Source organism: Thamnophis elegans, chromosome 5, assembly GCF_009769535.1.
Source record: "Thamnophis elegans isolate rThaEle1 chromosome 5, rThaEle1.pri, whole genome shotgun sequence".
Classification (NCBI taxonomy): domain Eukaryota; kingdom Metazoa; phylum Chordata; class Lepidosauria; order Squamata; family Colubridae; genus Thamnophis; species Thamnophis elegans.
Window position 1 is genome coordinate 71,466,649 of NC_045545.1, and position 14,112 is coordinate 71,480,760.

Sequence of the window (14,112 nt, forward strand, 5' to 3'; positions counted from 1 at the left end):
ACTTCACAATACTATTGGCAAGTAACTTCCATTACAATTCTCATAGAACATTGCACTGTTTTGGCTGAATACGAAATGTTCTTCACAGATTGGAGAATCAGTTCATAACCCAATGCTTAGTCAGAGAGAAAATTCCACTGAAATCTTAGATCCTTTGTTCTAGGTAAATATGCACACTGCAGAACTACTGTGAGAACCAAGAAATCATCCATCCAAGTTGGTACAACATTTGAATTCAACACATGCTTTATTTACATACACCACATGATGTTTCTTAATCCACCTTGTACCTGCAAAAAATATCTGCTGACTTACCATGCAATTGAAAAAGAAGTAGCTACAAAGAAGAAAGACATGCTGAGTTGCAATGGAGCTTGGCTTCACATAAATAACTATAGGATATGAGATGCTTTGAGGATACTATAAAGGCATTCCTAGAAAAAAACCATACCAGCCGTAATTCTTATGGTTTCTCTTTATTGTTTGATATATTGATGAATCACATTCTATGTTAAAGATAAATTTTCTGATATACATTTGTCATTGTATTTACCACAAATACATCACACATACATTTGAAACAGCTCCACAAACCTGGTAGTTGCACAGAAATGTTTTCTTGTATATGATTTATTCTTATCCATAATAGCTGTCAAATCCAACAATTTTATTCTCTCTTTTTTTTTAAGAATAGGAATAAAAGTAACTCAATCCTCAATAACTGACACTAAGTCTGTGATCTCAGCTGCAGGTCAGCTACAGATCTTTACTCAAAATGGGACATGCTGGTACTGGATATGAGCTGACATGGAAGTGTTAAAGCAGTTCTTACGGATTGTTTTAATATACAGCTGTAAACGTTACAGTTTGCTAGACTCAGGGATGGTCGCCAGAGCCATCTCAATTTGTTCTTCATACAAATTTAGCATCAAGCCGTACATGTATTCCAGTGATCCAGCATAATGATCCCAAGCAACTGGATGGACATTTATACTATTTTTAAACAATACTGAGTTGCATAAAACCTGCAAAAGTATTACCATGGAATCACTCTCTAGTTCCAAACAGAGGATTTTACTCTCTTTAGAAAGATTAAATGTATGTAGATTATGAAGTGAAGAAGACAGGGAAATATTCCAAATACTTTTTTCTCTGATAATATCTAAATAATACAAAATATATAGGGTTTCTTCATTTATTTAAAAAGTCTGTTGGGTAAGCCTCTGATCTGGAAACTCACTTATGTTTGTCAAGTGTAACTTCACTAAAATAACAACATTTCTCTTTTATGGGGATGCATAAACTTTTGGCTATGTAAATGTTCTCTGTGTGTGGGTTGTTTGCTTGTTCTCCTCCCTCCCTCCAGTGCAACCAATCTAGCCCACCTTTTAGTCTTCTGTATTGGTTCTAAAAGCTTCAATGAGGCCTTCTAAAGAGTGAATGAAGCCTGACACACTGCATATACCGCCTATTACAAAAATGGCCACATCAAAGAAGACGTGATGCCACAAGAGTTTCCTCCATAATAGCTTCAGGTGGAAAAGGCTGGGAAGGAGGAAACAGAGGCCTGCCCCTGTGAGGCTTCCTGTTAGGCCCATCAGGAGGGCAAAATGTGGGACATATATGGCCATCAGCAAGGTGAACACCACAAGAGCACACCTAAGGGTGAGTCCCCAGGCTTTCAGCCTCCCGTCACCCCCATAGCAATTAGGAAAGCAAGCCCTGGTTCCTTCTTGGAAGAGGGAACGCTCCAGGACTTCCACCGCTGCAAAGAAAGGCAAAGGATAGGAGAGCAAAGCCTTGGCTACCAAGAAAAGGTTAACGACAGCTCTAATGGTGGAGGGCAAGTTGTCTGTAATGACTTCTTTTGTATCATCGGCCCAAGTCAGGTAGGCTACCAAGGCAAAGAGACCCTTCAGGATGCAAGCAGCTATGTGAGTCCAGTTCATCATGCAATGGAACTCCTTGGGATTCTGCATGTTCCCTTCCAAGGAAGGCAGAAAGATCTGAGAGGTGTAACTGAAGACAATGATGCCAATTGAGATGGGGAACTTCTTCACATCAATGTAAAACTTGACTTTATCCCATGCCCAGTCTCGGGCTCTGGAGAGGCAGTAGGCAATCACTAAAACGTTTATCACAAAATGAGCCAAGGTGCAGAGTAAACTGAATTTGGAAACAGCTTTGAGGTTCTTCAAGAAAGCACAAGGCAGGAGCGCTGCTGTCGCAATGATGGACCACGATTTCTGGGACACTGGCAAGTTTGGGAAGCTGTTATACATCAGGTTACCACTGACCACTACATACAGGATGCAGGTCATGACCAGTTCTATGATCTGGGCCACATTTACAATCCTGCCCCCGAGACTGGGAAACCTAGGGGTGCAGCAAGCATTTGCAATATCCACATAGGAGTCTCTCACCCTGACTATCTCCCCATCTTCGTTCTCTTCATAGAGACAGGCAATGAGGATTTTCCCAGTGTAGCAGCAAACTACCGCTGCAAAAATGATTAAAAAGAGTCCTAGGTATCCACCATGAAGGATAGCATAGGGCAGGCCAAGAACAAACATCCCCTAGAAAGACAGAAAATGGATATTGTATTGCTCAAATATTTATTTACAAGGAAGCAGTTACTCTCCAAGAAAATACACAAATGGAGATTGTAACAACTTGCTTTTTTAATTCCAAAATTAAAACATTTAAAAATAGGGGGAAGAAGAGACTTCATTTTTCTGCATAGACATGTTCTTAAAAATATTACTTCCATAAATTCTCATGCAGCTAGGAAGCATGGGCAGACCCTGTCTCATTGAAAGAATTGGTTTGGTTTTCTTTTTTAAAAAAAGAATTTAAAGTTCAAATGCATACATACTTCATTTTAAAACTACAAAATACTTTACATTTACTTTCCTGAGGGAATCCAGGGCAATTTAAAAATAAATAAATAAAATCACCATAATAAAACCAATACTTTGTAAAAAAAATTAATAAATAGTACACTATAGGAGTCAACCACACTTCCTTGTGTAATGTACGTCTTTGACTAGATACCAATCACCCAGAACAATAATTTTTAACTCACTAAAATTACTCTGACTTATTTTGGTTGTTATGACACTGATTCAGATGCAAAAATGCAGTGTGATCAGTAGATTGCTATTAAATCAAATTGTACATGCCACTACTATTCACTGGGATAGAAGCCATTGTTATCATCTAAAAATAATTCACTTAAAGGATTAGAACTGAATACATAGAGTAAATTGTTTTGTAAAGTAATCATATACATGTCTACTAAGAAGTAGTTCTCACTGAGTTTACTACAGCTTATTTCCAAACAAATAGGGACAGAATTTCAAACTATACCCTTTGCAGTTATAAAAAGGTTATTTTTGCAGAAAATTAGAAGATTACAATTTAAGACAGTTGGAAATGCCACCAAAAAGGCAAATTAGTGGAAATAAGATTGTTTGTTTGTTTGTTTGCTTGTTTAAGTTATATATTAATAAGTGGACAATAGTTTGGGAACAACAGAAATATGGAAATTTGCTTTCACATCTTTACTACTGAATAAAATTGATTTCTACTTTAGAAATGCTACTCATTTTCCTAAAGTTCATTTCCTGATTAGTACTATTTTCTTTCAGATCTGAACAACGTTGGATTGAAAGTGAAAAGGAACGAATCTTTTCTATAGTGCAATTTTGTTATGGTGCATCTCATTGGTGTGTATAGACAATGCCAACAAATTGTAAAATAACCGTGATTGTACAATCAGGTTTGGAGATTAAGCCCCTATGTTCTGTATCTACAATACAAATCAATGCAAGGGGGAAAGGGGTCATTTCACTCTTTCCCAATTTTCCAAATGCTAAAGCAAAAATCAAATAAAACATCTAAGGGAGAATGATTGTCCCATTTGGATCATATGCTGCTTTGAGCAGATTAAAACAATTTCAGTCATAGATACAGATGAAACGGGAAAGGATTAGATAATGCAAATTTAGAATGCACAATGCAACTGCATTTAAAAAAAAAATTGCCATCCCATCCTCATTAACACAGATTGAAATGGCCACAATAGAGATAAGTCTGGCTGAATTTGGGGGAGGAGACAAAGATGGGGGAGGGAGGAAGTGCAACAACACCTAGAACGTGTTGATTCGTGTTCTTAACATGAATTAGAAAGTGATTTTACCTTTCTGGAACATGCAGTGATTTGAAAATTGGTGGACAGCTATTTACATAGTTAGGATGCAAGTGGATTGGATAAAGATGTCCCTCTGAGGACACCTTCTGCTTCTAATGTACTATGATCCAAGGTGATGGGTATCAAGGACCCTACTCTAGATGAGTGAACCCCTACAGCCCCTCAAAGAATCTGGATCCCCTGACTCCACTGGAAACTAAGGCCAAGGAAAGTCCCCATTAAACCCACGATTTCCCCCAACGGAAAAGAGAAATAGAGCTCTGAAGGTTACCTGGATGGCATTGGTGACATTCCAGCCGGCTTCCCAGGCGGTGATCCTGGGCTTCCCTTGAGTGGACAGCTCGGAGCACACGCCGTCGTCCTTGGAAGTGGAGGGAGGCAGGGGTCCCGTGCCATCCCTCTGGTAGTGGGTATCTCCTTCCAAGGGCGCCTCTCCTCCTTCATCGCTGCCCTCGGATTTCAGGATGTCCATCTGCAGCCCCTGCCGGTGCTCGTAGTCCAGGTCATCGCAGTGAACAAACCCCACCGCTTCTTCGTTGGTCGCTGCCTGGAAGCCCATGCGGGCAAAGATGCCGCTGACCTTCGCCTGGGACTTGTTGGAAACCGTGGTGGCCACGTTGGAGATCTTGCTGCGAATTAGCGTCGCCATGATGCTCGCCCGGGCTGCCTGGCTTGTGCGGGAGTGCGGGTGCGGGCAGAGACCAAACGCTCGGGAAGCGGGCAACGGGCAGAGAGGTGGAAAGGGGCCGAAGCCGGCGAAGCTACTGCGGTGCCAGTCCCGCTTGGCACGCCAGTCCCGCTGCTGCTGCTGCTGCTCCGGCGGTTGAGTACGAGCCTTAGAAGAGCGCTATCTCCACTCTTGCCTGGAACTGGACCTTCGCCTCTGCAGAGTGGCTTGGACCATGACCTCGGCACCTGCAGGGGCAGCTCTCGCCGTTTGCCAGGGGCATAGGCTCTTCGGAAGGTGCGACAGGTGTGGGGGGCTGGAAAAGCGGCTGGAATGGCCACCTCGCCACCGACAGCTTACGTCCTCTGCCCCGACGTCCTTCCACCTTCTCTCCGGCTTCTCCCCCCACTTCGGAGTCGAGAGGCGAGCGGGTTGTCTCTCCAGCCTCCTCGGCGGTGCCAATGCAATGCAGAGGAACCTGGAGGGGAGGGGAGGGGGGAAAGCGAGAGGGGGACGAGCGGCGGTCACCAGATTGCCACGCAAGCCTTCTGCTTGCGCGCGGCACGTCTCTGTCCCCACGCGTCCAACTAGCAGAAGGAAAGGGGAGGGGGAGAATGGGATGGGGGTGGGGTGGGGTGGGATGGGAGGAAGGGAGCCTGAGGAAAGGTTTGCTGCATTTCTGGGGGAGGTCCCCACCAAAATCTCCTTCTCCCCTCCCCACCAACAGCAACACCCACGCCTGAGACAAACTGCAGAAGGAAAGGGAGGGGGCACCAGTTGGCATCTTCTGCACGCATCTCTTCCTTCCCAGGCGCGGTTTGCAGAACGGAGCCAAACCCAGCTTTGATATCAAAATCTGCGGGGAGGGCTCCCCTGTGCCATCCGCAACCGCCCCCTCATCAATGGGCTCCTCGAAGAGGCTGGGAAATGACCCTTTTCTCGCCCGCCGCCCTCTGTGTTCATTCGGTTCAATTCACCTAAGAATTGTGTCCCTATGGGGAAACCTAAATAGTGTTACCCTGCCCAGGATGAAGAGGAAAGTGTGGGTGGGGGGGACGAGGTCAGCAAGGGAGGCCTGGAAAAAATGGCGGTATTCTAATTATCTATTGGCAGAGATGGTAGGGTGAGGGCTACGTAAGTTTAGGGTAGCCCCAAATCGGAAGGAGCCCGGAAGCACCGTTTCAGGCTACAGTAATTCGTTTTATTACAAGCTTTAATGAAATATATTCGCCTCGCCTCAAAATTGGTTTCCAGACCTCTGATTTTTGGCTACCAGCAGAGAGGTACTAAATCAGATTTGTCCAGTTTTAAGACTACAACGGGAAATAGACTCCTGTGCGACGGTTTTGCTTCGAATTCTGTTTACACGGCCAAGCGCATTCCTGCGATGCCCTATCAACTGCTTTACCGAATCTCTCTTGCTTGTCTTTAGAATTTATGTGTAGGGCGTTATCAATTCTCTTTACTAGCTGCGGTTTAATACCGCCATATTTTTAGACGGAAGCGTGACTCTTTTAATTTTAGCCAAGCTTTAAGACAAGCACCTGGCTCGATAAAATACTGCAGCAAGAAATAGGGTGTTGCGGCTGCGTGGGCGGAGATGAGATGGGGGGGGGGGCAAGCAGGTATTGCGAAATTGAAATTGAAAGCATCTTCGGCCCCTTTCAGCCCAACTCGTAGCTCATTTGATTGGTTGCTTGTCCCTCTCCCTCTTTTATTAAGAGGACATTAAATCTTCTTAAAATAGGACCGCGCCCTCCTCCATTCTGATGATCTGTTTTCTCGAAATACTGAAACGAGTGTTTTCGAAATCGGATTCGGTTTCAGAGGGAAGATTTTTGACTCTGCGTTTGGAACAAAAGAAAGAGAAAAGAAAAAAGAAAAAAACCATGGTTCATCACATTTCTCTCGGTCTATATATCATCGTGAGCAGTGTATTGACCATTAAGCAGATTAAGCACCAGGCCCCCCCACAAAGTTGAGAAAGAAAAAAAACAATGAAGATTCGTACAGTATGTTTAAAGGAGGGAGGTACCAAGATTTGTCAGTGCTTAAGGAACCAGTGAACCTTAATACGCCACTGATCGTGAGAAACTGTAAACCGGAGTTAATACGAATAAAAGACGCAATGGACAAGAGTGGAAGATGGACTGGAGGTCGGAGTTTTCGTTCTTCCCCACTCTACCTCTGTACCTAGGCATTAATAAATGTTTTTGAATCCTTTGAAGGAAGCTGATATAAAGTGACATAGAAACTAAATCAAATGTTTCACTTTATTAAATATTTTTTGAGTTAAACTCGCAGAATATATTTATTATAGCCTGAAAAGAATCATTAAAATTACGTCATTGTAGTCTGCGTCATCTTGGCTGACTTTTTTTTTATAAGTAGTAAGATTCAAAATAGTTGCCATTATTCAGAAACAGGTTCCTGGATTCAGAAAGAGCCCAAGGTTACACCAGGCTAGAAACCGGAAGAGTGTTAGTTCTACTTCTGCATTAACCACACCGGCCAGATGGGTGATTTTGGGTCTCTCTCTCCCTTTCCCTTTCCCCCCGTCCACCTCCCTCCCTCTCCCTTTCCTTCCCTACCTCTTCCTCTCTGTCTCTCTCTCTCTCCAACCCACCACAAAGGGTTGTTGTTGTGGGGGAAAAGTGGGGAAAAAAGGAGTATTAGATGTGCTCTCCGTCTTGAGTTATTTATAAAGTAATAAAGATGGAATAAAAATACTTTTGGGGTTTTTTTTAAAGGTGCTTCTTAGGTTACAGAAAGATTTTCTGTAGCCGCGGTTACACTCGGCTGGAATTTACAAGTAATGCAGCTAATTTTTCCATTTTAAAAATAGCCTCCTCGGCATCCGTTTAATTAGTTAGAAAGGAGAGAAAGGGGAAAGAGATGTAACCGCAGTTTAGCCAAAGCGTTTTTCAGCTTTGCTATGAAGAAGGAATTATCACATATCGTTGCACAAATAGGTCGGGGAAGAAAAGCGCAGGCGGGGGTTTTTTTCCCCCCCTTCCGCTCCATATTTAGAAATAGCCAGCAGGCATGTGAACCAAAGGAACAGTCAAACCGCATCCAAATTTTAATTCCCATTGTGAAATGACAGTGCAGTATCCTCACGCATGCACGCGTCCCCGTTGCACAGAATCCAAGGAAAAAATAGTCTGGCAAATTCTTAACATTGGTCAAAACATTTCTAAAACAAAACCAAAGTAGGTACTGGCATCCTTTTCATTAGGAAGCTCCATTGATAAGTATTAATTTAATTGGTATTTTAGTTGTCAACAGTCCTACTTTTAAATTTCAAATATTTTTTTAAAGAAATACACAACTGAACCTTTTTCGGGCAAATTTTAATACACACTTCTAATGGACAAATGATGGGCATATAGAGCTGAATAGCCCGTCTTTAGATTGCTTAAAAACAGAAACAAAAACCCCTTGTAATAAAAAAAAAAAGAATAGCCTTCTTCTTCTCCCTCCCTCCTTCCATATCTCTCTCTCTCTCTCTCTCTCTCTCTCTCTTTCTTTCTTTTTCTTCCCTTCTCTGTCGTCCCACACCAAATAAAGTAAAATTTAGGTATATTTCCTATTAAAATCAAAACGCAGTAGACATGTTCATCACAAGTTTTACATGCGATTATAATCACGGTGATCCTCAAATGAGGAAACATACATGATTTATTATATCGCCTAGGTAAAATCTGTTGTTGTTTTGCAAAACGATGTGAAAGAACGATTCGGAATAAATAGCATTTCACTTCTAGCCCCCAGACAATTGGTTTGACTTGGAAAGGTCAAAGGCAGTTCCCCACCACCACCGCCCGAAATCCCCGTGAATTCTAAATGGGGAAAGCCCCATTGTCTTCATTAGGTATCCTTTGTTAGATGACGTCGGTGCGCCCAAACCTCCTCCCAATGCGATCCCCTCACTCGCGTTTAACCCTCGCCTCTTCCTTCCTTTGCTGCGGCAACCTTTTTCTAGTTCAGAAACAAACGAGCAGCTCGCGGCAATCTTATTCCACCCCCTCCTCTTCTCTTAGGTTGGCCGTTTTCCCAAAAAATCTTATTTCAGTCGTTTTGTTATTTGACTCCCATACTTTCTGCAGCTGTCCGCGCTAGAAGCAGAAGCGCCGTTGAAGAAATAAGGGCTTTCTACTCTTTGTCCTAGGCTAGCGAGTTCGTGGCTTAAGGCTTTAAACTGAAATGACACAAGATTTTTTTCCTCTGAATTGTTATTTACTTGACGTTAAAGGATAGGCTCGGGACGCGACCGCTGGCTTAAAGTTTCAGAAACTTTTCACCCTAAGACTGGGCTATTTTGGTCGTTTTCCAAACGCTGAATCGCAATGCAGTCAATTCGGACAGTGTGTTTGTATAACGCCCCGCACATGGCCGGTTTCAAGTTTCGCACAACGGACTAGCGGCTTAGTTTTTACCCGCGTTGGCTTTTTTTTTTTTTCCAAATGCAAGCCGTTTGGTTAGGTAGGGTTTTTAGTTCAATGCATTTGCAAACCCTGAAGACCAGTTAATGCACTAGCCACGTTAAGCCTGATGTATAAATGCAGCCATTAAGTGCCTCCATTAATTCACAGGCATTATCAATCTTTTTTTCTCGGCTTTGACTCAATTGCGTCCTTGAAAAGGCACCGAGGGGAGGGAGGGGCAGCTTTTAGACGCTATTTGGAGAGTGGGACCAATTTGGTTTCCAATTGAAATAATTGACTTTCCCTACGTGTTTCGGTTGTTAAATAGCATCCGTACGACTCCCCATCTAAACGTGATTCAGATTAATTTATCCGGCAAAGATATCTTTCTCTCCTCTTCCCAACAGTCTGAGGTGCATTGAAAAGTTAAAGAGAAATCGATTCGAAGGGGTTCATCCCAAATTGCATAGCTAAAAGCCTGAAGAGATTCGCAGTCATCCAGGCCACGGTTGTCCCAAAGGTGCTTTTTTTTCAGGAGGCAACTGGACTTTGGGTTTTTTTTTTCTTTGAAGACGTTTCGTTTCTCTTCCAAGAAGCTTCTTCAGCTCTGACTGAATGGTGGGAAAATGGAAGGATTTCTATTCCTCGCAGGGGATCGAGCAGATCAAAGAAAGGAAGAAAAAGTCCCGTTGCCTCCTGAGAAAGCACCTTTGCGGTTAGAAGGGGTTAAACTCCGCATTTCCTTTGTTTGGGCTCGGGAGGTAAGTTAAAGCTTTTGATGGAGGGTGATCATGAAATAGGCAAGGCTGCCTGCAAATGGACTGAGAAATCGACCTCCGAAAATAGCGAAGGCAAAATACTTCGCCGCCTTGGCCAAGAAGGGGAATCACCATCCCCGTTGTTTTTACTTGCCGAACGCGCCGTTTGACGCACGTTTCTTTGTTTCTTGCACGGGAAAACAGTCCGCAAGCCGATAGCGACGTGAAATAAAAGTCCCCTACCAGCCTCAGAAGAGGCACGGACCGAACAGTTCAGAAAGCTCAACTAAAGCCTCACAAGAGTTCGCGGGCGCTGCTTTTTTCAGAGGTTCCTTCGGCGATGGAAAACTGGACCTGACGAAAGCAAAAGGGGTTTAGGAGGAGGGGCAGTCTTCAAATCGGTCCCCCCCCCCCCCAATCAGCCGCTTCTCCGGTTGGTTGGACCGCTTTACAAACTTCTCACAATTCGCAGTCAGTAAGTTGTGACGGGTCTGGCTGCGAATTAAGGAACTCCACCCTGGATTGGAGTAAAAAAAAAAAAACACGAAAAATTAAACCTAATGCGATCTGGTTAAAATCTAGACGCGACCAGGAAATCCCAGGGATGGAAGGAAGTCGGGGAAAACCATACTAGAAGAAGACGACGGTGGCAAATCCCGTCCTACTGATGGCTAAGAAAGATCCGCGGAAGGTCTACCAAGTCACCAGACGTTGAACTCTCGGAAGCTTTTAGCCTTTTTAGGCTAACTACGCCTGGAAGGGAGGATACGCATCGGCGGTTCGAATCCCTATCACCGCATAACGGAGCGAGCTCCCATTATTTGTTACAGCTTCGAAAGCACGTAAAAATGCAAGTAGAAAAATAGGGCCCACCTTTGGTGGGAAGGTAACAGCTTCCGTGCTAGTCATGGCGGCCACATGACCACGGAGACGTCTTCGGACAGCAGCGGCTCTTCGGCTTTGAAACGGAGATGAGCACCGCCTCCTAGAATCGGGAACGACTAGCACATATGTGCGAGGGAAACCTTTACCTTTACCTGGGGAAGGGAGGAAATGGGAGGAGCACCAGGTTAGGAAAGGAAGGAGTATCTAACTCGTTCCTTTGACTCCAACTTCGCCCAGGACGAAACGAACTTGCGTTTTGGAGCCCTCAGAAACAAAGGCAAAAGTAGCGGCGATTTGTAGCGACGGGCCGAGCTCCTCCCTCTCTTGGCTTCTGTAGTAAAGCCTACAGGCAGCTACCAGGGAGTAAAGTTCTTGAATTCTTCGGATACTTTCTTCTCGAGATACCTGGTCGGGATCCCTCCCCCCTTCAAGGAGAGGCAGCTGCGTAACTCACCGCCGAGCGCTAGAACGCCTTTCTCCTGTCTCCGTTGCCAAGGCAGACCTCTCCGACCGCCGCAAATGCTGCAAGTTTCCCCGCAAAGCAGAGCAACTTATGTCATGCGACTGAGCTGGTCGGGAGCAGAAGCGAGGGCGATTGCCACGATTTCCGAGGAAAAGAGAAGTTCGTCGGAGCAAAAAGCGAATCTTCCTTCCTTCTTTCCCTCCTTCCGTTCCTCCTTTTCCTTCCTTCTTCCCCTCCCTCTGTTCCTCCTTTCCCTTCCTTCCTTCCTTCCTTCTTTCCCTCCCTCCGTTGCTTCCCTCCTTCCCACTCTAAACGCTGAAGCTGCCTCCTGCCCTGCTTAGATTGCGCCAACTGCGCTCGTTCGCCACCAGCTAGGTTGCAAAAGAGGAAGCTCAGCATCCCGCGCATCCATACACACCCCCACGGCCCACCCTCTCTCGCCGGGTGCGTGAGTCGTCCAGCCCCCTTTCCAGCAGCAGCCAGGCAAGCTCTTCCGCCGCAGCTTCGGGCGATTCCCTCGGAAGGCATCCCACCACCCAGAGGCACTGAACTCTCGGGTAAGCTAGAAGCCTTTCCGGGGGTCGGCGGAGGCGTGGGGCGTGGGAGATGAAGAGAGGGCCAGGCGAAGGGACCCCTGATCCACGGAAGAGGGAGTGGAGTCTGAGAAACCCGGGGGCAAGAAAGGGCGGAGAGAAACATGGCTGGGACTATAAGAGCTGCCTTTCACGATTTGGCATCTCCCAGATGGTTGCGTGGCAGCTTCCATCACCAGTGTCTGGTCATTAAGAAACCTGGAGTCGAACAAGTCCAGAGGATTCTAAGCTGATAGAGCTGTCTTTCTTTTACCGTTCATGTTCGGAAGAGTCTGCAGCCCACTTCCTCCGGATGCGTGAAATGGCTTGGCTGATGTGGGATTTAGATACAATGAGATGAAAGGGAAAGGAGTCGGGGTGATTGTGTAGATGACTTCCTTGAAAGGCAGAGCACAAGCCCTTATTGTACTCAATATCAATTGATATCAATTGAAGTGTATTTTGATATCAATGGAAGTGTATTTTGAATCAAAAGCGTTTGAACCTTTCACGTCATATTTCCAAACTTTCCTACATTTTTACTACTAACATAACTCATATGTTATTATTTCCACCAAATCTCCTATGGAGAATGTAATGATAGGGAGGGAGGGAGAGAGGGAGGGGGAGGGAGGGAGGGAGGGAGGGGGGGAGGAAGGAAGGAAGGAAGGAAGGAAGGAAGGAAGGAAGGAAGGAAGGAAGGAAGGAAAAAAAAGATGGGGAAATGTTTTATTTGCCAGCAGTTGCTTGGTTTGCCACCAGTATACCACCCCCTTAGCAAGCTGGAGAACAGATGAGTTTTTAAAGAAAAGGGTAGAATAAATAAGCAGGCCACAACACTCCTTTTCCTGCTAACTAATAATTATTCTGAAAATGTTGCATGCCAATATTGCTCAAAGGTTATTGGGTCTCTTGAGTCTGCTTCTGATTAGAAAACAATTTCAGAATGGAACTAGTATGAGACAAACAAAAATCCATTCGCAAACCCTTTGGATTCCTTAATGCTTGTGCCTTGATGTTTGGGAACCAAGCACCCTCCGGAGACTTAAATATCTAGAGGCATTTAGGGAGATCTAAAAGAAGCCAGGGAGTGGAGGGAATAAAAAAGAAGATACAACTTTTCCTGTTCTATTATGCAGCACTTAATGGTTGGTTATATTTCATAAATGAAGCCTATGTCAGTATTCTTGAAGGAAAAGAAAAATCATATGACCCACTGTTTTCTAGTTTAAAATATAAATCCCACCCAAATCCTCCCAGCAAGCCAATCACATTTCAAAGGACAGAGTGATAAACTGTCTTACAAAGGCCTCCAAGGGGTTAATGGCTTTGCCCTTATCTCCTCAAAGCAGACTGTGCTCTGCAGATCGGGAATTAATAACTCCACAAAATAAAACCACAGAAGACTTGAACCCCCTTGGCACAGGATAGACTGGGGGAGGGTAGCAAGGAAGATGATGAACCAAGAAAATGCTTGATGTTGTCATTAGATCTGGCAAATGTATGAGCCATTGTTTTCTTTTATGCCTTTTCAGGCAAACTGTATTTGCTTATGGGAAGGGAATATTAGAGATTAGTTTTTAATTTATCTTGAATTTGTAGTTCTCATAACCACCAACAAATATTTCATAAATGGGAAGGAATCAATGATACCGTTATTTTCTTCACTCTGAAAACAACAGTTCAATTATATACAGCACCTCCACTATACACACAAATGCACAACTAGAATTTAGAAGCCACTTAGCTGCACATGATTTTGAGTAGCTCATAATTTAAAAAGAAATCAGTGCATGTACTTCCTGAAGGGGAAAAAGAAAACATACACCTCAAGCAAAGGGAAAAAAAGAGCATACAGGGGCTCACACCCACTCTGTCCACAAAGAGTGGAAGAAAAAGCAGGAATTTGAAAAGTTTTGGAACACCATCAGGATGGGTATCCTAGGAATCTCTTCTGATTTTCCCGACAAGACTTCTTGTTGTTAGTTGCATGTCCGATCCATCCGACCTCATTGACAACGTTCCTCCGGGCCTTTCTGTCCTCTCCCATCCTCTGGAGTCCATTTAAGCTCATGCCTACTGCTTCGGTGACTCCATCCAGGCACCTCATTCTCTGTCCTCCCTTTC

The 14,112-nt window shown here is 44.4% G+C and overlaps 1 protein-coding gene across 1 annotated transcript; it reads right to left on the reverse strand.

Annotated features, from left to right (window-relative positions):
• Window positions 1-1,388: 1,388 nt before the first annotated feature.
• SLC32A1 (solute carrier family 32 member 1) lies at window positions 1,389-4,862 on the reverse strand. Its single transcript, XM_032217219.1, has 2 exons — window positions 4,485-4,862; window positions 1,389-2,576 (listed from the first exon to the last, which is right to left on the reverse strand). The coding sequence occupies exons 1-2, from the start codon at window positions 4,860-4,862 to the stop codon at window positions 1,389-1,391; spliced, it is 1,566 nt and encodes a 521-aa protein (XP_032073110.1).
• Window positions 4,863-14,112: the final 9,250 nt, after the last annotated feature.